The 26,058-nt window shown below is 39.6% G+C and overlaps 1 protein-coding gene across 3 annotated transcripts in view; it reads left to right on the top strand.

The window, feature by feature from the left end:
* The first annotated feature begins 242 nt into the window (after positions 1-242).
* myh11a (myosin, heavy chain 11a, smooth muscle) overlaps positions 243-26,058 on the top strand; it is a 98,910-nt gene continuing 73,094 nt past the window's right edge. For all 3 annotated transcript variants that reach the window (XM_056459504.1, XM_056459503.1, XM_056459505.1), the window contains exons 1-3: positions 243-328; positions 14,456-14,818; positions 16,939-17,095. In XM_056459504.1, coding sequence (XP_056315479.1) covers positions 14,477-14,818; positions 16,939-17,095 — 499 coding nt within the window. In that variant the 5' untranslated portion in view covers positions 243-328; positions 14,456-14,476. The remainder of the gene's footprint in view (positions 329-14,455; positions 14,819-16,938; positions 17,096-26,058) is intronic.

Raw genomic sequence — 26,058 nt, 5'->3', positions numbered from 1 at the left:
AATATGTCCTGATTGTTCCAGATAAAATACTGATGAGGAGAAAAGTTGTGTTTGTAAATCAATGACTGACTGCTTCACGTAGTGTCGAAGCAGCACATTTAAATGGACGCTCCAGATGAGACTGTCTTACACCTGAACTGTCAAAACGCGTTGACCAATCACAGCGCGGCTGGTGTGCGCGGCTCCGCCCACTCCATCCGCATCTCCGTTTAAATGATGTTGTCATGCATTTCTGACTAATTTGGACGGTTCGTCTTTGGAGTACCTCACTGTCGCAGGACTCTCCAAACCCTAACTTTCCAAATCGCCGCACGTTTTCATCATCCTTGTGAGTATGCTTACTTTAAATGTGTTTTGTTTTAGCTGTGTGGCTGACGGAGACGTGTAAATCATCCGTGACTGACTGTACGCCAGTAAATTTTGCCTCAAGTGTGCTAAGTAGTGCTTAGTGTGAGAAAAATATGAATCTGTGATTGAACATAAAGCTAAATATGAAGCTGTCAGCTATTAACTGCTTCGAAAGACTTTGTATGACAGGTTGAAATTAAGTTCATGCTACCATTAATGTTATATTAAACATCCTGTGAGTATTTGCTGACCCTCATGTGATTACAAACATACAGCATTACATATGTGAAACGCAAAAGCACATTAATATTTGAATGTTTGCTACTGCCAGCCTCAGTCACCATTCACATTCATTGCATCTGTTTTCCATACAGCATAAGTGAATGGTGACTGTCGTTTATCTGTGCTTCACTGAAGAAAGAACTTCTTTGAAACTGCATGAAGATTAGTAAATTATTACAGATTATTAATCATTAAGAGTGAATCATTTTAGACATAATGGTTTCAGAAGCTTTGATCTTCTATTCCAAACACCATCCATCATTAAGTATCTCTTGAGTTTTAACTTCAACAACATGCCTGTCCATCCGTTCCTTCATGCATACGATCTAGTTCAGCTGAGTCTGTCATAGGAAATGGTTGAGGAAAGTGTGTAAAATGAGAGAAGCAGTGAGCTTGACAAACCAAAGGGTTTCCTGTTCTCCAAATATGGTTGTCAAATGCAGCTTTCTGAAGCTTGTGGTGAACAGTAGACTGTCAACTGACTGTCCTCTCATTTCCCACTGAAGCAAGCGATAATATAGACGGCTAACCATAGACAATAATGTGATCATGTCTAGAACTGTCAGTGACTTCTTGCTGTGTCATTATTTATACGTTCTTTACTTTTTAATGTTTTAGAGCAATTCCATGCACATGTCAACCTTGCTATGAAAAGTTTTCAGCAAAATAGCGAAACCGTTTCTACATTTTTGTGTAAGGAAGTATTTTACAGTACTTCAGAAATACTCAAAAATGTCTCTGTCAATGTTTTTAAACTATTATATTTGATTTACCAAAGTCACACAAGTGGCAATTTCACATCCGTCACATCCATATCGGAAAAGTGTCACATGCATAACGAAGCTTTTTCCTCATAAATGCAAAAATGTCCAACAAAATAAAATCACTGATGTTTGTTCTATAGTGAGACAACCCTTATCCTTTTGATTAGCTTTATTTCTTTTGTGTTGTTCAGTTTAATTCACAGAATTTCCACTAAGTATGTTGTATACTGTAAACTCGCAGACTTTTTTGTCACATCCATAACGCATGTTTGATTTCCACATTTAAAATATAAAAAAGTTTACAAATCGATATTTTTCTGATCCTTTAACTCTGTGGTTAGTTGTTTTGCAAAATATAAACAGTTGCTTCAATATCATGTTAATGTATACTTTCTATGTGAATTTATATTTTAAGTTTTTACTGCAAATGTCACATCCATAACGCTGGAATTGCTCATTAGCATTAGAGGCATTCTCCAGTATACAACATTAGTGATTATGGACATTTAAAGAAATAGTTCACCTAAAAATGACTACCACATAGAATAAAAGATAAAAAGATACAGTAATTGTATTCACCTCAGTGTTTTTCGTAACTTTACCTTTTTTTATTTCTTTTGTGGATTTTTATTAATAATAAATAAACAAATCGGCCAACTTTTTAACAATAAAGTTAAAAAAATAAGCTGACACAAGCTGAGTGTGGACTAGTAAACAATATATTTCATGTGTGAACCAGTATATAACCAAAACCAGTTATTTTAGTGTTACTGGGATAAAATTGTGAATGTGCTCTTTATTATGTATTTTTTTAATAATCTAAAATACAAAAATATCAAATTGCATAATATCAATATAAGGACGTCGCTGGTTTGAATCCCAGCTGGGTCAGTTGGCATTTCTGTGTGGAGTTTGCATGTTCTCCCCGTGTTGGCGTGGGTTTCCTCTGGGGGCTCTGGTTTACCCCACAGTGCAAAGACATGCGCTATAGGTGAATTGGATGAACTAAATTGGCCGTAGTGTATGAGTGTGTGTGTGAATGTGACAGTGTATGGATGTTTCCCAGACTGGGTTGCAGCTGGAAGGGCATCCGCTGTGTAAAACATATGTTGGATAATTGGCGGTTCATTCCACTGTGGCGACACCTGATGAATAAAAGGACTGAGCCAATGAATGAATGAATAATATCAATAAATAATAGCGTCAATAGTTTTGTATTATACTGTAAAAAAAAACTTCTTGCTGCCTTAATTTTTTTTAGTTGAATCACATAAAGTTTTCTAGTCATCATAACTTACATCAAACAGGCTAAAAATATTAAGTTAAACTTTGTAAAACTTTACAACAATATTAAAATAAGTGGTACCACTTTATATTAAATGATCTTAACTAATATGTACTTACACTGAAATTAATAAATCGTTAAAATGTATTTATTGTCTAAAGGTAAAAGTTTTACATTGTACTTATGATTGATTAAATGCATGCATGTAACTACATCAGTAATTCATTTATGTAATTACATTTGTAATTACACTGTTGATCAGTTCTTATACCTTAACCCACCCTTAAACCTACCCATACCACAAAACCTGTCACTAACCTTACCCATGTCCCACCTCAAGAGCACCAGAGGTGTGCAATACATTATGAACACATTAAGTACATTGTATCTCTATTTTGATACAAGCACATAGTAGTTAAGGACACTTAATTTAAAGTGGGACCCAATAATTTAAAGCAACATAAATATATTTGTTGTCTGGACTAGGCATGAGACGATAACTGTTTTCAAGGGATACCGTGGTTTGGAAAAATCAAGGTTTTAAAACTCAAAATTTTCTGCTATACCGCTCCGAAGGTATTTGTATGATTTTTTATTTACATTTTTTGGACAATAGTATCTCCTGCAGAGATATCCAAAGATGCCATTTTAAATTGTAAAAAAATAATCTGTTTTTGGATCAAATTGACAGCAGAAGTCAATTATTCATTTTAATTATTTGGCCGGACATGTTTACTGTTCCAGAATATTATAAATGTTTCCTAAAATAAAATATCTTGTGGTCAAAGGGGAAAAAGTTTTGTTTTTTTACCCAGACATTTAAAAAGAACTTATTTTAGAGCAGTAATCACAATACCGCAAAATCGCGATCATTTTTTCCAAGGTTATCATACCGTCAGAATCTTATACCGGCCCATGCCTAGTCTGGACTTTTTGTCATTGCATTTTTTTCACAGTGTACTGTAAATACGTTTCTGACAGCTTTTTAGATTATATTTCATAATTTAGGTATGAAGGGTGTGTGTGTTAAACAGAAGTTAGCCTGGTAAAAATAAGGAAGATATAGTTTACTAGTCATATAGGCCTTCCAGCCTATTTCCAGTCGTTTAACTGTTAATCGATTTCGCCTTTTGCACAGTTGTTACATTTATCTTTAGAGTGCTTCCCTGGGGTGCATTTCTGAAAACCATCGTTAGCAAACTAAGATCGCAAGTTCCATCGTTACAAACAAAGTTCGTTGATTTGACTTTTGCCAAATCCGTCGTTCCACCGAACATTCGCAAACTGCGTCGCAAACTTACATGCTTGCAACTAAACCTCTAGAGCTGTAGTTAGACACATAGTTCTGGCTGTGTTCTGTTCCCAGTTATCCCACCTATGGCCTATTCATTTAGAACATTCTTACATTTAAACTTGGAATTATATAAAAAAAGCATAAAAGTCATCACTCTAAGGTGTAATTTGCTTTCATAGTTTTTTAGAGTCCATTTTTGTGATCTTCATGTTTACAGTTGCGCTCCCTTCGCAGTGCACGTTGAAAAAATTGATGTCATTTTGAACACAGCCTCATGACGAAAGCTGTAGGTGACCTATTATTTAAAAGTGGAATTTACATTACGTCTCCAAAGCTTGTGAAAACTAAAAACACAGCTTACGTTAATGCTTTTTATTTGTTGGTTAAAACATTTCTGCAGTGGTTTGCATGTGTCAAATTGTAAAAGTAGACTTTAAAAAAAGGAAATAAATAAATGAACAATGTCCTACTTAATATTAATAATCATCATCATCAGCATCATCATCATCATCATTATTATTATTATTATTAATATTATAAATGTTAAAGTAGGTAAAGTATTTTTTTCATTTCTTAATAAATGGCCTCATTATTTATTTATTTAAATGATTTATACTTGTTAGCTTTTGTAAGTGAGTTTATGTTTTGGAATAGAATATATAATGTTCTCAATAATATTTGTTAAGGAAACATAGGCCTTATGTGTGCCATTTATATTTATTTCAATTAATATGGAAAACGAGTGCATGTTTTTACCAAAACTAATATTGGATTTTTTTTTAAATGTGTGTGAGTGTAAAACAATATAATTTGCACAAATAAATTATGGGGTACTTCTCTAAATAAGTTGTTACTCCACCCCGTTTAGAGCACCATTATGGGTGTTTTACGTTATAACTAATGTGGTTAAAATGATGGATCTGCGGCAGAGAAACTACGGCTTTGGGAAACACTCGTCAAAACATCATTGTACATCATTATGATAGTTCAGCCTCGAGTTATGTCGTTGTTTGGGAAACGCACCCCTGATTGCTACTTTAATTATTTAGCACAATTCTGCATCACCTGACAGAACATCTTGAAAACATCAGCTGAAATACTGCTAACAGTTGAATCCACTTTTATCATAGAATTAACATGTGTTTAGGCAAAACAAGACCTTTAAAGTCATTAATGGCTACATGATGTTAAATATCTAGGAAACAGGCAGTATATATTGTAATTGCAACTGTTTTAAAGCTGGTGCTGTTGACCTTGTGTGAACATCAATCTCAATAAAAATGTTAATAAAAGAAACCGAAATGACACAGCTGCTCATGAGAAACAGAAAAACCATATGTGTGGAATGAGAAAAAAGATGAGGAGGAGTAGAGGAGAGAGAAGGAAAGTCAGGGAAGCTTTCACAGGACCAGGGGTCACAAAAATCCATCCGCACAACACATGGTCACATGATCTTCTGGGCTTTAGGCCCACTTGAACTCGAGCCAAAGATCCTCAATCGTGCTACCTTTAACTTCTGCAAATAAAAAAAACTAACATTTCTAAAATAAAGCACAGCTTTAATTTTTTTAGGAAAGATTTTGGATAGTGGCTTTTGGAAAGTGGAGCATCTGATCCATAAACACCTTAATGTAAAGAGCTTCCCGAAGAACTGGCTGTGAATCTGCACACAGGACACAGGAAATTCCCTCTTTTAATTAAATCAGCTTATCATAGAAAAACTTTGTTTGTTTGTCCACCCTCAAACGTTTACAGGACGTTTAAATGACCCTTTTCCCTACGCCGTGTTGTTGATAGAAGATTTTGTCGTCATTTGGACAAAAGAATGTGGATTGGAAAATAAGAGGTGCAAAAAATTGGTTTACATTTTGTAAATGCTCAGTTTATAGTGTCATTCCATGTCCTGGCTACTAGATATACAGTTTCAATTCTAAACATTAATATACAGTTGTTGTGGTTTATTATTTACTTTAATATTATTAAGTTTTATTAAGTTATTTTTATAGATACTGTTGCTATTACATTGTCAATTAGTCAATTAGATGTCATTAGTGGTTTTATACCACTCTACCTGACAAAAGTCTTGTCGCCTATCCAAGTTTTAGGAACAACAAATAATAACTTGACCATTTGGTAAGCATTTGGTGTCAGAAGTGGCTTTAATGAAAGGCAAATGCCTCTAGATTATGGTTATTTTATCAAAATAAAATATGATCATGCCTTGATTTATAATTATTTAATTAGGACAGTAAGGTCTGATTTTGCTTGGACAAAAGTCTTGTCACTTAACAGAAATAATGTATGGTATAGAATATAAAGTCATGCTGCAGTGGAAAAAGAATTAATATGGTGTATGACTCCCATGAGCTTGGAGGACTGCATCCATACAATGACTCAAATAACTTATTAATAAAGTCATCTGGAACGACAAAGAAAGCGTTCTTGCAGGACTCCCAGAGTTCATCAAGATTCTTTGCATTCATCTGCAATGCCTCCTCCTTTATCTTACCCCAGACATGCCCAATAATGTTCATGTCTGGTAACTGAGCTGGCCAATCCTGAAGCACCTTGACCTTCCTTGCTTTCAGGAACTTTGATGTGGAGGCTGAAGTATGAGAAGGAGTGCTATCCAGCTGAAGAATTTGCCCTCTCCTGTGGTTTGTAATGTAATGGGCAGCACAAATGTCTTGATACCTCAGGCTGTTGATGTTGCCATCCACTCTGCAGATCTCTCACACGTCCCCATACTGAATGTAACCCCAAACCATGATTTTTCCTTCACCAAACTTGACTGATTTCTCTGAGAATCTTGGGTCCATGCGGGTTCCAATAGCTCTTCTGCAGTATTTGCGATGATTGGGATGCAGTTCAACAGATAATTAATCGGAAAAATCTAACTTCTGCCATTTTTCCAAATGATCAACTAGAAGTCAAGTTATTATTTATTCCTCTTACAACTGGGATCGACGACAAGACTTTTGTCAGGGAGTTTATATACTTTATACTACAATGGGATTCGTCAGTTTGGCTAGTTTGCATTTCGTCGGATTAACGTTGGGTCAGGTTGGCCCAATTCAGCATGTTGAATCGACATTCAAATCGTCATTGGCGTATTGGCTGAAGAGAGCGCTCTGATTGGTTTTTCAGCAATAAATCAGAGTGTGAGTTCTGATGTAGTAAAGTGACGTAGCAAATAAACAATTCAAGTCATGGAAGGTACACAAAAGGCCGGCTGTAATCTCACTACATTTATTATTTATTATTAGATTCTTAGACATACTGTATTTGCAGGAGCGAATCCCTCAGTGGTGAGTGACAATTACTGTGCAAATAATACTAAACGCTGCTTTGTTTACGTGCATTGGAGGTTCTGGTTTCCCGTTCTGAACGAGAAAACAGACTACTGCCACCCGTGGTCCAGAAAGACAACTCCTCCCATGCAAGTGCAGAACGTGCTCTCTTATTTCAGTTGGCTTTTGTCCGTTTGGTGTGTTCATAGGCATTTTTTTGTTCTAGACGTAAGCCGACGCAAGGCGACAACAGAGTTGGGTTTCGTTGGTGCTAGTTGTTTGGTGTCTCGACACTTAAATAAAACTTAATTCAGTTAAATGTGTGAGTAATGACAGAGCTCTTTTTCACTAACAAATCCATGTTGAATTATATTGTTGAGTGTCCTTGTAAACACAGACTGTTATTTCTTTACTTAAGCCAACTTAAAATGCATATGTATCAGTATATTTGGTTAGTGCATTCAGTATATTTGTAATGTTCATTTGTATGCTTGATAATATTTTTTGTAGACCTTACCTGAACCCTAGGAAAACCTGAAACCTTGAAACATTTTATATTTGATTAGTTTTATTTATTTGTCATTTTTTCTTATTTTATTACAGTATTTTTACTTTCTTTACTTATGTTAGACATTTATATTCGTTAGGATAATATTTGTTGTTGTTTTTGTTGATCCAACAATCTGTGACCAAACACAGCATGATATGAATCACAAGGCTTGTAAAGTATTGAACATTAAACTAGCATAGACTGACTGCTTAATATTTGCAAATATTTTACTTTTATGTTATTTAATATAATTTCAATACTTTTTTCTTCTCTCAACAGACATTATATTGACGATAAGTCATTTTTGAAAGTTTATGTCATCTGCTAGGTCTAATCTAACAGTATCCGAGTTTCCATCCTAAAGTAAATCAAATCTTTTCAAAGTTCGCTAAAAAATTATCACAAATGCGAATTAGGTGCGTTTGCATCAGGTTGTTAAGGTGGCTGAATGTAGTACTAGTTTTGACTGTAGTTACCTAGTAAAGCATAATGTAAGCATAAAGTAAGCATAATGGAGTCATATGGGTGTGATGTTTGCTACGTCAGAGTTTATTAGGCAAATGCGTTTCCATCTTCCTTTATTCGCATGAATCCTTTTTCACACAAGTCCAAAACCACCTAAAATGAGTGAAAACTTTTTCCTGCAAGCTAGGAGATTTTTATTTGAAATTTAGGGGTTCCTAAATCATGTAATACTTCATAAAATGCATTAACAGAGGACAAGGGAAAACCAGAATAAATAAAAAATACATATATACATATATAAACATATTATTTTAATAAAGGGCAAATATGCAATATAGATGAATTAGATCAGGGGTGTCCACACTCGGTCCTGGAGGGCCGGTGTCCTGGAGAGTTTAGCTCCAACCCTAATCAAACACACCTGAACCAGCTAATCAAGCTCTTACTAGATATACTAGAAACTTCCTGGCAGGTGTGTTGAAGCAAGGACACTCAGCAGGACACCGGCCCTCCAGGACCGAGTTTGGACACCCCTGAATTAGATGAACTAAAATTGGTCGTAGTGTGTGTGAATAGGAGAGTGTGTGGGGGTTTCCCAGCGCTGAGGGTTGTAATCTCAGTTCTGGGTTGCAACTGGAAGGGTATCTGCTATGTAAAACAATTGCCAGTGTAATGCTGCGGCAACCCCTGATAAAGAAGCAAACTAACTGAAGAAAAAAGAGTGAGTTAATCAGTTTTCAACCCTTATCTTAATATTTTTAGCCAGTTTGATTTATTGTAAATTGAGATGACTAGAAAAGTGAATTTGATTCAAGAAAATTTGGTGCCACTTTATATTAAGTGGGCTTAATTGGTAGGTACTTACATCAAACAATATATACAATGTACTTACTGTGATGTTGTGATATTAATATTCATAATGTTTTACAGAACACTTCTGGTGCTTTAGGGGTATGATACAGGTAGTGTTAGGGACCGGTTTGGTGGTATAGGAAGTTTTAAGGGTGGGTTAAGTTGTAAGGAATGGTCAATAAATGTAATTTACAGAAAATAATTGCAGATGTAAAATTAAATGTTTAAACAAAAACAATGTAAAAACATGTATTTAAACAAAAAGTAGATCATAACAAATGATTAATTTCAGTGTAAGTAAAGGCCACAATATAAAGTGGGACCAAAAATTGAATGCAGCTAGCATTTTTTTCATTGTAGTAATACTTCAAGTTGACGAAGAAGCAATTTACAGAGTTATTACAAAGTTAACAAAGAAATGATCAAAACATGTACTTATTTAAAATAAGTTGAATCAACACAATTCTTGAGGTTTTTTAAGGTCAGCTTAATTGTTTTACATTTAATCTACTTAAATTTGCAAAAACAGTTAAGTTAACCTAATCGATTTGTGTGGACAACATAAAGGAATTGTCTGGAACCCAGTATTTTTTACAGTGTATGTTTCTGAAAGCTGCTAAAAATGCACTTGCCACTTTATATGCACAATTGTTATTATTATTAGTATTGTTGTTGCCTTTTTACTATTTTTTAATCTCTTCTTGCTACTATTGTTGTTGTTTTAGACAAATAGGACATGCACTGAAAGGAAGGGCAAACACAAATATCATTGTATTTTGTACAGTGACAATAAAGATTCAGATTCTTTCTGATTTTGAAAGTTAACTCCTGTTAGAAAGTAAGTACTATGTAGGTAGAAAAAAAAGTTTTCCTGTTTTCGTCGAGCCGTTAGATCACACAATGCTAAAGTACACACAATGACTAGTAATGTCAGAGGAAATTGATTCATATCTAAGGCGTAGCTTCGGTTTCCCAAACCTACTTTTGAAGCTCTCGGCTTGCATGAAATCGATTTAGAGTAATAAATACAACCAAGGAAGAAAACATATACAGTTGAAGTCAGAATTATTAGCCCTCCTGAATTATTAGACCCCATGTATATATTTTTTCCCCAAAATTGGGGAGAGAATAGGGTGAGAAGATTTTTTCCAACACATTTCTAAACGTAATAGTTTTAATAACTCATTTCTAATAACTGGTTTCTTTTATCTTTGCCATGATGACAGTAAATAATATTTGACTAGATATTTTTCAAGATACTAGTATTCAGCTTAAAGTGACATTTAAAGGCTTAATTATGGTAATTAGGCAAGTATTGTTTAACAGTGGTTTGTTCTGTAGTCAATCGAGGAAAACAATATTGCTTAAGGGTGCTATTGAGCTTAAAAATGGTTTAAAAAATGTTAAACTGCTTACGTTCTAGCCAAAATAAAGCAAATAAGACTTTTTCCAGAAGAAAAAAAATTATAGGAATTATTGTAAAAAATTCCTTCCTCTGTTAAACATTATTTGGGAAATATTTGAAACAGAAAAGAGGCCAACAAGTTTGACTTTAACTGTATATATTTGGTGCACATATATACTCCAAAGCTGCACCTGCTGTATCGTCAACTGCACTGTATACTTGAAAATACTTGCGTAAACTTCCCTATATCAGCCCCACCAGAGGAAGAGAAGGGTGGGGAGAAAGTGGCAGGAAAATCAGACCCCCACCAGCATCTGACTGTCCCTGCCTAATGTTATCATTTTGGAGTAAACTGCGAGTCCGGCTGGAGGCATACTATTCCCTATAAGGGCTTTGTTTGGGAGTTCACTTGCTTCTGCTGTTTAGGTGGACAGAGAGTCAAAGGCAGCCTTATATGGTCATCACAGCACGGGACACACAGCCGAGCACCAACAGAAACAAGAAAAAACAGTGTTTGCTGTGGAGATTATCACATGATTATATATGTTTTGCCTGTCAGGATAGGTTTTGTGCAGTTTCTGGGGTTTTGTCATCAATAGTGACGCCATTATGTAAAATTTCCCAAGCATTTTTCTCATCCTTTCATCTAAATAGGGGATGATAGCAGTGTCCCCTGTGACCTATGTAATATTTGTTTAGGGAAAGGGCTGGTTTGTCGGGTGAACTTTGGAGTATGTACACTGTATTTGCAACTAGAAGTAAAAATCATCTGGTGTTGCATGTTCTATTGATATCAAGAGATTATATTCTCTAACTAAATCAAGGTCGTGTCTGTATTACTGAACAATGGGTGGGACCGAATTTTTTTTTTTTTTTTAAGACCCCAGTGGACTTTGTTTAAATTAAATAAAGGATTAAATCAATTTGGAGTAATAGAGAAAACGAAAGAAGAAGAAAAAGAATCTGTTTTTAGTTTAAAATAGGCATGTATACATATAATTATTTAAACAGATATGGTAAAAATATGTTTGAGTTTCACATTCGGTTATAAATTATGTAAATGGCAGCCTACTTTTTTCTCATTCAAAATTTAGTCATTTGACAAAAACTTTATTTTTTGTTTAAATATCTTTATTGCATTTTAACTTCACACTTTAGATAATACAGAAGTAAAAGCAACATCAAAAGAATTCTCAGTATTTTACATAAATATTTATGACCTCTCTTCTTATTCATCTATCTACACATTTCCAACTCCACCACATTTTATGAACAATTTGAATATTTTAAGTTTAATTAAATGTATTATTATTATTTTAATCTTGTCACATTCAACTATGAATTATGTAAATGAAAACCTATATTTTAAATTCAGAATATAACAAAAACCATAAATTATTAATATATATATATATATATATATATATATATATATATATATATATATATATATATATAATAAAATAATAATTATTTTAACTTGTCCCAAATAGTTATGAATTATGTAAATGACAGCATATTTTCATTTGACACCCATAAGACATAAAAAAAAAATTGATACATGAAATAAATGTTAACTAAAATAATTGTCAAATATATATTTTATATACATTTGAATATTTCCCAAATGATGTTTAGCAGAGCAAGGATATTTTCACAGTATGTCTGAAAATTGTTTTTTTTTGTTTGTTTTATTTCGGCTAGAATAAAAGCAGTTTAAAAATTTTTAAACATCATTTTTTACTAAATTATTAGTCCCTATAAGCTATATATATTTCGATAGTCTACAGAATAAACCATTGTTATACAATAACTTGCCTAATTACCCTAACCTGCCTAGTTAACCTAATTAACCTAGTTAAGACTTTAAATGTCACTTTAAGCTGTAAAGAAGTGTCTTGAAAAGTATTTAGTAAAATGTTATGTGCTGTCATCATGGCAAAGATAAAATATATCAGTTATTAGAAATTAGTTATTAAAACTAGAAATGTGATGAAAAAATCTTCTCTCCGTTAAACAGAAAATGGGGAAAAAAATAAACAGGGATAATAATTCAGGGGGTTTAATTATTCTGATTTCAACTGTATGTATATATATATATAAATATATATATATATATATATATATATATATATATATATATATATATATATATATATATATATATATATATATATATATATATATATATATATATATATATATGTATATATATGTATATGTATATATATATGTATATGTATATATATGTGTATATATATATATATATATATATATATATATATATATATATATATATATATATATATATATATATATATAATAATTTTTTACTTAAAATATAAAGTGGATATACATTTAATTTATCTTGTTACATTCAGTTATAAATTATGTAAATAATTTAAAACCATTAAACATAAAAAACGTTTTTGTTACCTGAAATAAATGTTTAACTCAAAATTATAAAATATATTTTAAGTTAAATTAAATCTATATATAACATTTTGTCTTTCAGCTAGTTGCCACGTGTTTCTCATTTGCATAAAATAGGCCATCTCAAAATTCATAAATTCTTTCAACAGCCACATCGTTTTTTTAATTATCATTTTCCATCACTTTAAGAAGCACTGTAATACTGCTGAAATATTATACTCCACTATAACTTCAAAAACATTGTTTAATATTGTCAAATACTGATGGCAATATAGTTCTGCCATTTCTAAGTATTCATAAGGAACACTTGAATTGAATAAACCAATACAATTTTCCTGCAGAATCTACAGTAAATTACCAGCAGCAGTTCACCAGTAACTTCACCAGTAAAAATATTGTATTTATCTTACTGTTTTACTAATTTACAGAATTGTATGTATATCTTTACTGTAACACATACCGTCATTTTCACAATGCAACTTTAAAATACAGCAACACACTGCATAACGTAAAATACAGTTCATATTACAGTTAAATACTGTGTATCTTCAAAAATCATTAACAGTGTAGCCACTATTTTTTTTTAAGCAAAACATTATTATAATCTGTGTTACGCTCTTGTACTTTTAGAGAATGACAATCAGTTTTAAATCACTTTTATGTTAAATTTGTTTTGGATTAACATCACTTTTTTGTTTTTTTTGTTTTGTTTTTTTGAGTTCGGCTCTCTTTCATACTAAACTGTTTCAGGAATTTCAATACAAAAGGAAGAAATGGCTTTTGTTTAGTTTTTGTTACATTAATATTGGATTATTATCCCTTTACAGCCATATCCTGTACAGTTTTGTTGTCTGAGTGGTGGTCTAAAATGGTCCTGTGGTCCACTACAGTGGACATGCTGTAAAATTAAAAATAAAAACAAAATGTAAAAACTCTAAATTATAGAATTTTTTAACCCAAAGGATGTAGGAAATCACAGAAAAAAAAAAAAAATTCTTCGGGTCTCAGGAGGATACAGTCATACAGTGGTGTAGTCCTTGCTATACACACGTATACTCAGTATGCCTACTTTTTTCCACAAGCTGTTTGGGTATTACCACTTCTGAGGATCAATAATTGCATATAACCTCGGTATACTCACTTATTTTTCTGATTAAACATCCCTAATTTTAGTGTATTATTTTAATTTCTTACTTAAAAATATATGTATGTATGTATGTATGTATGTATGTATGTATGTATGTATGTGTATATATATATATATATATATATATATATGTATATGTATGTATATATAGATATATATAGCTAATGAATCAAAGATACATTGACTTTCGTCGTTTCTTTGCCCACTTTCATTTAAAATTTGGTTCGGGTGTAATAGTACACCACCTTTTTTTTTGCCTACACCACTGCAGTCATACATACAAGACCACAATTTAGAAAACATTATATTTATCAATCTGTTTTTCTCCTTAAATTTGCAGTTGTCTTAACCCAGCACCAAGATGACGAAGAAAGGCTTGAGCGATGACGAGAAATTCCTTTTCACGGACAAAGACTTCATCAACAGCCCTGTGGCCCAGGCCGATTGGTCAGCCAAAAAGCTGGTGTGGGTCCCCTCCGAAAAGCATGGCTTCGAGTCTGCCAGCATCAAAGAGGAACATGGAGATGAGGTGCTGGTGGAGCTGATGGACAATGGAAAGAAGATCACCGTCAACAAGGACGACATCCAGAAGATGAACCCGCCCAAGTTCAGCAAGGTGGAGGACATGGCGGAGCTCACCTGCCTGAATGAGGCCTCCGTCCTGCACAACCTGAGGGAACGATACTACTCTGGCCTCATCTATGTGAGTGTGACAGGGGTTATTCAAATATCAGGGGGATGCAACTGTTTAGAAATCAGAAATATTTGAAAAGTGCTTCAGCACAGTCAAATCAAGTCATAAATATATATGTATATTTACAGCTGGGAAATAAGTATTGAACACGTCATGATTTTTCCTGCGAAAAATATTTCTAAAGGAGCTGTTGACATGGAATTGAACCAGATTTTGGTAAAAATACAAACATAAAAATAAAACAAAACAAAACAAATCTGAAAAATTAGTTGTTAAATAACCATGAAATGACACAAGGAGAAAGTATTGAACTACTGAATTGTATTTAATACTTTATATAAAAGGCTTTTTTGGTGATGGCAGTTTAAAGATGCCTCTCATATGTAGAATGAAGTCACATGAAGTGCTCAAGTGTGAGTTTTTCACAGACTTCAACAGAGTGTCAACGTCTTGATTGTTCTGTGGGTCTCATCTGTCAAATCCGATCTTTAATTTGTATTTTATATCGAATTCAAGTCAGGTGATTGGCTGGGCCATTCTACAGCTTGATTTTCTTTCTCTGAAAGCATTTGAGATTTCCTTGGCTGTGTTTTGCATAATTGTCTTGCTGAAATGTCCACCCTGGTTTCATCTTAATCATTTTGCTAATGTAGATGTTGGACTAAAGAAGCTATTTTTCATTTACAATGACGAATGGCAGAGGTTTGCTGAAGAACTACTGAGAGATTTCACCTGCTTTTTTTCAGGGCTTTCTACACCTCCCTTTCTTCATGTGTTCAAAACTTTCATCATTTGATTTTATTACATATAACTTAATTTGTAAACTAATTAGAGTTGTTTTCTTCGCATATATGGATTTCTTTACTTGTTACCAACATCCGGTGCAAATTTCAAGTCAACGGCAAATTTATAAATATGTTTTTTTGAGAAAAATGGTGAAATGGATATTTCATGAAGCAGGAAAATTTTCACAGTATTTCTGATCACATTTTTTCTTCTGTAGAAAGTCTTATTTGTTTTATTATAGCAGGAATATTAAGGTCAAGATAATTAGCCCGCTAATCTATTTGAGTATAATATTTCACAGTACTTTATTTTCATATCCTCACTTAGATAAATTAATTCTAGTTAATTGTAGATATACATTTACTGTATAATCTTGTCTGGTGTATATACTGTATATACACATTTTTAAATTAATTTTATATATCTTAAGTAGGGGTAACATGTTGGCTGAGTGGTTAGCATTGTCGCCTCACAGCAAGAAGGTCGCTGGTTCGAGTCCAGGCTGGGTCAGTTTCTATTGCTGTCTTTCAGTTTGCATGTGCTCCCCGTGTTGGTGTGGGCTTCCTCCGAGTGCTCCGGTTTCCGCCACAGTCCAGAGACATACACTATAGGTGCATTGAATAAACTAAATTGGTCGAAGTGTATGAGTGTGAATGAGAGTGCATGGGTTTTTCCCAGTACTGGGTTGCAGCTGAAAGGACATCCGCTGTGTAAAACAAATGCTGGAATAGTTGGCGGTTCATTCTGCTGTGGCGACCCCTGATGAATAAAGGAACTAAGCCGAAGGAATATGAATGAATGAATCTTAAGTATATATTCTTATTTATTTTTTTAATCTTGGACACTTATATTTGGCATTGACCCTCTGCTGACATTACAGTTTTATAACATATTATTTGCAGCCAATGCATCACACTTATAGATAACTTTATAGTGGTCTAAAAATGCAAATATATATTTTTTTGCATGGGCAATCATTTAGCTTAAAAAGAGATCGATGGTTTACACTATCTAATGCGCTAAAGCTTAAGAATGAGGAACCGTGCATTGCCCAAGAGTGCTGGGTTTTATAACGTCCACCATCCTCAAAACCACGTTTGCCCTCTGTTTCGGTAACAAACCATTAGCTAATGACAGTTTTGCTCTGGAGATATGTTGAGTTTTCAGTATGGAATCTGCATCACGTACTGTATGCTTTCAAATATTATGAGTTAAAGTACACAAACTCGAGCCTGACTTCCTTTGTGCGGTTCCTAGCGGTGCTGCCGTGTCTCCATGTTGTTCTTTACCTGATGGATTCATATACAGTGGAAAACTGAGATGTCATTTTTTTTTTCCTGCAGACTTACTCCGGACTGTTTTGCGTGGTGGTGAACCCGTATAAAATGCTGCCAATCTACTCTGAGAAGATCATTGAAATGTACAAAGGCAAAAAGCGCCATGAGGTCCCTCCGCATATCTATTCCATCACGGACAATGCCTACAGGAACATGATGCAAGGTGAGGCCAGTGCTGGAGATTACAGCATATTAACTCACAGATGAGTATAGCGTCATAGCAAAAACACATTTTTTGTTTATCTCATTTTCTATTAAAAAATAATAATTCAAGTCAATTTTAATTGAGAAGGAAACTAATTTAGTATATTAAAGCACATATTTACAGGGCATATTAGGATCCACAAAACATGCTAAATTTGCATACCAGTCCTAAAGTTGGCAATATCACTAAGCACTAAGTTCACCATTATTGTTTTGATGTGAAGCACTTGTGCACATTTTTTGTAGTTTACAAAGAGACATTAATGGCTGTTTTAAAATATTTGCACTTTGAAACCATTTTCAGGCCTACAAGATTAGTCAACTATTTAAATGAACAACGAAAACGCATTAAAAAAGGTTTTCTTAGTTGAAAATTGTTCAGTCAAATATAAATCACAGCGCTCTTTTGGAGATTGGTGCTAGGACCAAAGTTCCTTGCAAAGATGGTCTGCACTTAATAATTTATTAAATAACACAGCTGGAGAAAAGAGAAACAAATGATTTGGCTAGGAGCCTTCATAAGTGTACTGATTCATTACCTCTTTATGGTCTGGGGTTATTGCTTATATTGGGTATTTACCAAGCGGCAACCTCCCGCTCTCCCTCGGGAAGCCAATACGGAAGTAACTGAAACTGCAATTCATCAAAATTCCGCTAGTCCTGGCTCCATAATAGAGCAAATTGCAATTGAGCCCACTGTTAGAATGGCCAACTTTACAGCTGAAAAAAAGGTGTTTACAGCCTGGTACAAAGAACAATTTTGGTTCATATAGCTATTATTACCCTCCATGACAACTGCGAGAGGGGTGAATTTTTTTATAACTCATCCATTTCCTTTATATTAGGTTATATTAAGTTTGCATAATTAAGGGCGTGGCCACTTGAGTGACAGCTAAGTCTCGCTGGTCACCGTCACTTCACCTCAGCTGAATCCGGCAGATTAGCCACTGATCTCAGCATATTCATCGTATTTTTGTTCTGTTTTATGTGGCTTTACACAGTCAGCTGCCTTTTGGACTTATTTCTTACAATTATCAGATGATATGGGATGCTGTGTGCATTTAATTGTGCTCACAAACCATTCATGTGGCCTCATTTCCCATGTGAGTAAAGTTATATACTTGCATACCATCTCTATAAATGTATTTGTTTTATATAAGATCATTTATCATTAATATTTTTCTTTAGAGCTGTAAAGCACTCCAGAATGTGACAGATTGATTAGCTGTAGGCTCTAGATCAGTCATCTGAAGCGTTGTCATACAGTTTTATGCCTGGATTTCATCAATAGTCTTGCATTTACTAGCACAGACTAGATTTGAAGTGTTTGGAAGTAATTCGCGTTTTCCTCCTGTATAAAATCATCATAAGAACAATGCTTAGTGGCTCTGTGTATTACAACAGTGTTTTTAAAAGTCTAAACACTTTATTGTTATAGTGTACAGCCAAGCACATGTGGTCAGAACACAAACGAGTCGCAGGTAATAAATTATCAAGCGTTTCTCCAAAAGTAAAGTCTGTCTGCCAGGTCTAAGCAAAGTGCCAGCAGGTGTCTGTAACTCCGCTCACTCTCCGCCTCTTTACCCTTGTTTGGTATCCCGCCGTGGGTGCGATGACGCGCGAACAAAATGGCGACGGTTGGCCGCGCCTACTTGTAGCTTCTTTTGCGCTCTTCAGAAACCTATGGGTGACGTCACGGATACTACGTCCATATATTTTACAGTCTATGGTATTTACAGAGCACATTTTGGCCACGCCCCCCCCAAGGGTGGGGAAAACAATCCAACTCACTTCATTGACTTTCTATTGCTAGAGAGTGTCTCCTTGTCATTTCTGACTAATGAAAAAAAAACTATATCCAAAAGTTACTACAGTATGTGACAAAATGTAAAGTAGACAAGCTAAAAGCATCCAGAACCAAGTTTTTATAACTTGTGGACCCCAAAATAGATTTCAGGACCAAAAAGTAGAACACAACCTCTTACATTAGAATTCCCCGAATAGGGAACGGAGACGTGTGTCTGTTATTAAACAGACTTTTGGGAGTGCTTTAGACGACCAATCACATCTGAAGATAAGAAAACGGGCCAATGAAATGCCAATTGAATTGGCGGAGCTTAGCTCCACAGCTGAAACTGATGAGCCAATTAGGGCTATATCAGTCGGCTGCTGGAGCCAGCTCATCAGAATTTGCCTGCTGAAGAGCCGATCGCTCAGCTCCCAGCTGGAGACTCAGGTGCTGTGGCAGTGGAGACACACGTCTCCGTTCCCTATTCGGGGAACGTGGGTTACGTACGTAACCAGGACGTTCCCCTTCATATGGGAACTTCAACGTGTGTCTGTTATTAAACAGACTTTTGGGAGACTGTATGGAAAGCGCCACAGCAGCTAAGCCTGTCGCGTCCCTGATGTGTAGTTTGCCAAGCCAAAGCGTGAGCGCACTGACATCACCAAGAGCGCAACCTTCCAACGTCCCCTAAGCCCAACATATTACCATTACATGGGAATAAAAGTTTTAAATCGGGGGTCGTAAGTGTGCTTTTACCTAGCTAATATAGACTAGGGATTTTGGAAATACGACAGTACGTTGGGAAAGCGTGCCAGTCCCCGAAGGGGGAGGACGCAGCGGAGACCACCTGCTACCCTAAAAGGGGAGACCTGATGGTAAGGAGACATATGGACTAGCCCTAATGAGGGGGAGTGCTACATATGATAAGCTGGTTAGCGGTTTAGGGAAGACACGGGACCGCCTAATAAGGGAGAACACACCGTGGTAATAATGCATATGACATCACCAAATGGGGATGCACATAGCTGGCACCGATCCTCAATATGCGTGTAGACCTAATGGGCATACCAACCGCACACTGAGCCATGCACTCGACTCCTCCGCTGAGTCGATGCTGGGGGCCTCGGAGGAATTCTCTAGGGTTCGCCTGGGAAGGGAAACTTACTAGTAGAATAGGAAAAAGCGCACGCATCTCCGGTTTAGGGAGCCTGGCGCAGCAAGCGTTTGTGACACCGAGCTTAATTCTCCCCCGATTGATTGGGATTTCCCAATAACCGGGAGAAAACGGCTCCACTCGGAGGTTATAAAACCTCGCAAATGTGTTAGGTGTCGCCCAACCCGCAGCTCTGCAGATATCTGTGAGAGAGGCGCCGCGTGCTAACGCCAATGAGGAAGCGACACCTCTAGTGGAGTGCGCTCTCACGTTAGGAGGGCGCGGCTCGCCCTGGCATTGATAAGCGAGGGCGATGGCATCAACTAACCAGTGGGCCAACCTCTGTTTTGACACGGCACTTCCCTTCTGCCGGCCACCATAACAGATAAAGAGCTGTTCACATGATCTTACATTTTGCGTTCGTTCCACGTAAAGGCGCAAAGCGCGAACGGGACAAAGCAGTGAGTGGGCTGAGCCTGCCTCCTCCGCAGGCAGCGCTTGCAGGTTCACCACCTGATCTATAAATGGGGTGGTAGGAACCTTGGGCACATAGCCAGGTCGGGGTCTCAGGACAACGTGAGAGTAACCCGGCCCGAATTCAAGGCACGATTCGCTGACCGAAAATGCCTCCAGATCCCCAACTCTCTTGAATGGCGCCAATGCGATCAGCAGAGCTGTCATAATGACAGAATACAGAATCGAGTGGCTAAAACAGATCTCTCTGCAGCCACCAGGACTAAAGAGAGATCCAAGAGGGCATGAGAGGGGGGCGGGATGGATTTAATCGCCGCGCGCCTCTGAGGAATCGGATGATTAGATCATGCTTCCCGAGCGTGTTGCCATCCACCGCGTCATGATGAGCGGAGATGCCGCCACGTAAACCTTCAGTGTGGAGGGTGACAGCCTACGCTCCAGCTTATCCTGAAGGAAGGATAACACAATGCTAATCTGGCAAGTTCGGGGGTCTTCTCGGGGAGAAGCGCACCACTCAGAGAATAGACTCCACTTCAGGGCGTAGGCATGCCTCGTAGAGGGTGCTCTAGCCTGAGTGATGGTGTTAAGTACCGCGGGCGGCAAGTCACCAAAGTCCTCCGCGCTCCGTCTATGGACCACACGTGGAGGTTCCAGAGATCTGGGCGTGGGTGCCAGATGGTGCCCCGTCCCTGAGAGAGGAGGTCCTCCCTTAGGGGAATGCGCCAAGGAGGGGCCGCCGCGAGGAGTGTGAGCTCCGAAACCCAGGTCCGGTTGGGCCAGAGGGGCGCAACAAACAAGACCTGCTCCTCGTCCTCCCTGACTTTGCACAAAGTTTGTGCGATTAGGCTCACTGGGGGAAACGCATATTTGCGCGTGCCCGATGGCCAGCTGTGAGCCAGTGCATCCGTGCCGAGGGGGGCCTCGGTCAGGGAATAAAACAGCTGGCAATGTGCGTTCTCGGTGGAAGCAACAGATCGATCTGGGCTTCCCCAAAGCGCGCCCATATCAGCTGGACCGAATCGGGGTGGAGTCTCCACTCTCCTCGGGACACTAGCTGCCGTGAGAGCGCATCGGCTGCACGGTTGAGCTCGCCCGGGATGTGAATGGCACACAGTGATTTCAGCCGCGTGTGACTCCAAAGGAGCAGACGGCGAGCGAGCTGAGGCATGCGGCGAGAGCGCATACCCTCCATATGGTTGATATAAGCCACCGCCGCCATGCTGTCCGTCCTGACCAGCATGTGTTTCTGCTCCAACACCGGAAAAAAAGCGGCGGAGAGCCAGATACACTGCCAACAGCTCCAGGCAGTTGATATGCCAATGCAGGCGGGGTCCGGACCACGAACCTGCGGCTGCATGCTCGTTGCACACGGCCCCCCAGCCCGTGCTGGAGGCATGTGTCATTACGACAACATGCCTGGATACTAGCCCTAGGGGCACTCCGGCCCGTAGAAAAGCCAGATCCGTCCAGGGGCTGAGGGTGCGGAGACACAGCAGAGTGATGTTCACCCGGTGCGTACCCGCGCGCCATGCCCGTCTGGGGACTCGATCGCGAAGCCAACGCTGAAGTGGTCTCATATGAAGCAAACCGAGCGGCGAGACCGCGGCTGCGGATGCCATATGCCCCAGGAGCCTCTGAAAACATTTCAGTGGGACCACTATTTTCCTGTGGAGCTCGTTACACAGGAAAGCATTAGCCTGGCGCGCTCCTCGGAGAGGGGCGCAACCATAGCAACCGAATCCAGCTCCAGCCCGAGGTAAGAGATCCTCTGCACAGGGCAAAGTTTGCTCTTCTCTCGGTTGACCTGAAACCCCAACTGGTCGAGGTGCCGAAGCACTTTGACTCTGTGCATAATCAACTGATCGCGAGAGGAGGCTAAAATGAGCCAGTCATCGAGATAGTTGAGTGTGCGGATGCCCGCAAGCCGCAGTGGCGCAGAGCACCCTCCGCGAGCTTGGTGAAAACCCGCGGAGACAGAGAGAGCCCGAAGGGGAGGACTTTGTACTGCCATGCTCGTCCTTCGAACGCAAACCGGAGAAAAGGGCGGTGGCGTGGAAGAATAGAGACATGAAAATACGCGTCCTTCAGGTCTATGGCTGCAGACCAATCTTGTGGACGGACGCTCTGAAGCAAGCGTTTCTGCGTAAGCATTCTGAAAGCATTTAGTATAAATGACAGTTCAGTCTGCGCAGATCTAGGATTGGTCTTAACCCCCCGCTCTTTTTTTGGGCACGATGAAATACGGGCTGTAGAACCCGGACTCCATCTCGGCTGGAGGGACCTGCTCGATTGCGTCCTTCGCCAGGAGGACCGCAATCTCCTCTCGCAAGACAGGGGCGCTCACGGGGATCACCCTCGTGAAAAGGACACCCGTGAACTTGGGAGGGCGAATAGCGAACTGAATCGCATAGCCGAGTCTGACCGTCCGTATGAGCCACCGCGATGCGCTGGGCAGCGCTAACCAGGCTGGCAGAGCGCGCGCTAATGGCACCATCGGAGCGATCACTGACGTGCCAGCGGAGGGGCAGCTCGGGATGGGAGTGCTCATCCCGGGAAGCGGTGCGTCCCGGGGAAGAGCTGAAAATAAGAGAATTTCTCTTACCTTCCTCCCTGGATCCCGCGGTGAGGCCAGAGTGAGAGAAAGGAGTCCGTCCTGCTGCACTCTGAGGGCCTGAGGCGTAGGGTCCCGGTGCTGCGAGCTGAAAGGCGGAGCGTCCCAGACTGGCAGTACTCGGGCTCGCGCATCCGGAGAGAGAGGAAACTGCTCTTTTGGAAATTTGGTTGCCGCCAGCCCAGGGGCCGGCAGCGAGGAGTTTAAAGTCGTTGTGGACTGATTTAATAATCCTCGGCCCCCCACCTAGGAAAGAGCAGGTCCCCTCTTTTCCGAATGGCCCGTCCCAGGAACGCTTCGCGGTCCGTTTACTGGACTTAGCGGCGCCCTGGGGCGGGGGCGTTGCAGTCCCGCGGGAGGCTCGGCATTGCCGCCTGGCCGGAGCGGGCAGCGAAAGCGGAGCAGATGAAGCCGCGGGTGGACGCCCTCGGCGAAGAGCAACCGCAGCGGAAGGGGCAGCGGGAGGAGCAGTTTTTCGAGCCCGCTGATAGATGACCTCACCCCTCGCCTTGGACTGCTTTTCACCGCGGAGAATTCCTGGGTGAACTCCCCGACGGTGTCGCCGAAAAGGCCGGCCTGGGATACGGGAGCGTTAAGAAAGCAAGCTTTGTCAACGTCTCTCATATAGCCAAGCTCAGCCAGGGGTGGCATTCCTGGACCACTAATGTGGCCATCGTCTTCCCCAGGGCACGAGCAGCCGATTTAATAGTCATGAGAGCATAATCGGTTGCCGTGCGGAGCTCATGCAGCAAGCCTGGGGGAGAACCGCCCTCCTGCATCTTGGCCAGCTTCTCGGCTTGGTAGCGTTGATAGGTGGCCATAGCGTGCAGAGCGGAGGTGGCCTGGCCCGCAGCAGTGCAGGCTCTGGCCGTGAGAGACTCAGATAACCTGCACGCTTTGGAAGGGAGTGAGGGCGGACCTCTCCGAGTGGAGCAGCTCTGCGGACAGAGCACGCTCCGCCTGGGGAATCGCCTCATAACCCCTGGCCGCTCCGTCATCGAGGGAGGTGAGAGCGGGAGCGCACGAGGACCGGGCAGAAAAATGTGCCCTCCATGCCTGCGTGAGCTCTCTGTGTACCTCCGGGAAGAAGGGGACGGGGGGTCTAAAAGGCTTCGCCTTCTTCACCCCCACGTAACACCCATCTAAGCGGTCCGGACCCGGTTCTGGGGGACAAGCCATCTCCAGTCCCACGGCCGAAGCAGCCCGGAATAACACGGCTAACATGTCCGACTCCAGATCCGAAACCTCACTGATAACCCCGGAGGGTGGCAGGGGGTCCGGATCTTCATCAGAGCATGTCAGCCCGCCCTCCGATGCAGCGATGGACATCACGTCCCCGGTGTCATCTAATGAGAGCGCGGCCAACCCAGAGGATGGACCAGCGCTAACACTCGAAGCAGAAACAGAGCGCACTGACGAGGAGCGAGGGGTCCGCGGGCCCGAAGGCGACGGATTAGCCCCCACTGTAACCCTCAGGCCTGCCCGAGTGCTAACCGCTTGGCGGGGAGCAGCAGGGGTGACTTGCCCTAATAAAAGAGCTCGCCGCGACCTCAGTTGCGCAACAGTCAAGCCATCGCAATGCGGGCAAGAACTGTCCGCGAGCACCGCATCAACATGTTGGACCCCCAAGCATGTCACGCAGTACTCGTGCCTGTCATCCGGGGAGAGGAAACCACCGCATCCAGAAACGCACGGTCGAAACGACATCTTTAAAAAGACGCGCTGCACGACCGTGTGCTCTCTTAGGGAATTCTGCTCTTTTAAAAAACTGCTCTTTCAGGTCACCAGCGAAACGCCAAGGGGACGGGAACCCCAGCTCGACCGCCGCTAGAACGTCTTCCCTCGCACTGGTGAGAATAATGCTTTCTTCAATGTTGGAAGTCAGCTCAGCAGAAGGGTTCTTCAGTCTCAGATCGGGTCTGAAGCAACAATTCTGATGAGCTGGCTCCAGCAGCCGACTGATATAGCCCTAATTGGCTCATCAGTTTCAGCTGTGGAGCTAAGCTCCGCCAATTCAATTGGCATTTCATTGGCCCGTTTTCTTATCTTCAGATGTGATTGGTCGTCTAAAGCACTCCCAAAAGTCTGTTTAATAACAGACACACGTTGAAGTTCCCATATGAAGGGGAACTAAGGTTCCGCTCACTGTAGGGAACATTCTTCAAAATATCTTCCTGCATTCAACAGAAGAAAACTCAAACAGGTAAACAATGACAGAATGTTCATATTTTGGGTGCACTATCCCAAGTTGTTTTGCAAGTAAATAACTTGGTTTAGTTATAATATACTCACTCATTTTCTTTCAGCTTAGTCCCTTTATTAATCAGTGGTCGCCACAATGGAATGAACCGCCAACGTTTCCAGTATATGTTTTACACACGGCATGCCCTTCCAGTCATAATCCAACACTGGAAAACACCCATGCACACTCTTTCACACTCATACACTACAGACAATTTAGTTTATTCAATTCATATACCGCATGTCTTTGGACTTGTGGGGAAACCAGAGCACCCTGAGGAAACCCACGAGCACACGGGGAGAACATGCAAACTCCACACAGAAATGCCAACTGACCCAGCCGAGGCGCGAATCAGCAACCTTCTTGCTGTGAGGCGACAGTGCGAACCACTGTGCCACCGCGACGCCCTAGTTATAATATAAATATGTTTAGTTATTACCAAAATACAGACAAAATGTATATATTAACAAAATAACAAAAATACTGAGTTGGAAAATACATTTTTGTGGTGTTGCTTCTGTTAATAGACAACAAAAATAATGTTTGCTGTTTGTTCAAACTACTTATTTAAAATGAGCTGAAACAACACAATTCTTGAATTTTTTTGACGACCTCTTAATTGTTTTGTTCAATTCAGGTACATTATTAAAAAT

Source organism: Danio aesculapii, chromosome 6 (genome assembly GCF_903798145.1).
Source record: "Danio aesculapii chromosome 6, fDanAes4.1, whole genome shotgun sequence".
Classification (NCBI taxonomy): Eukaryota; Metazoa; Chordata; class Actinopteri; order Cypriniformes; family Danionidae; genus Danio; species Danio aesculapii.
This window is presented reverse-complemented; position numbering and strand designations above follow the sequence as displayed.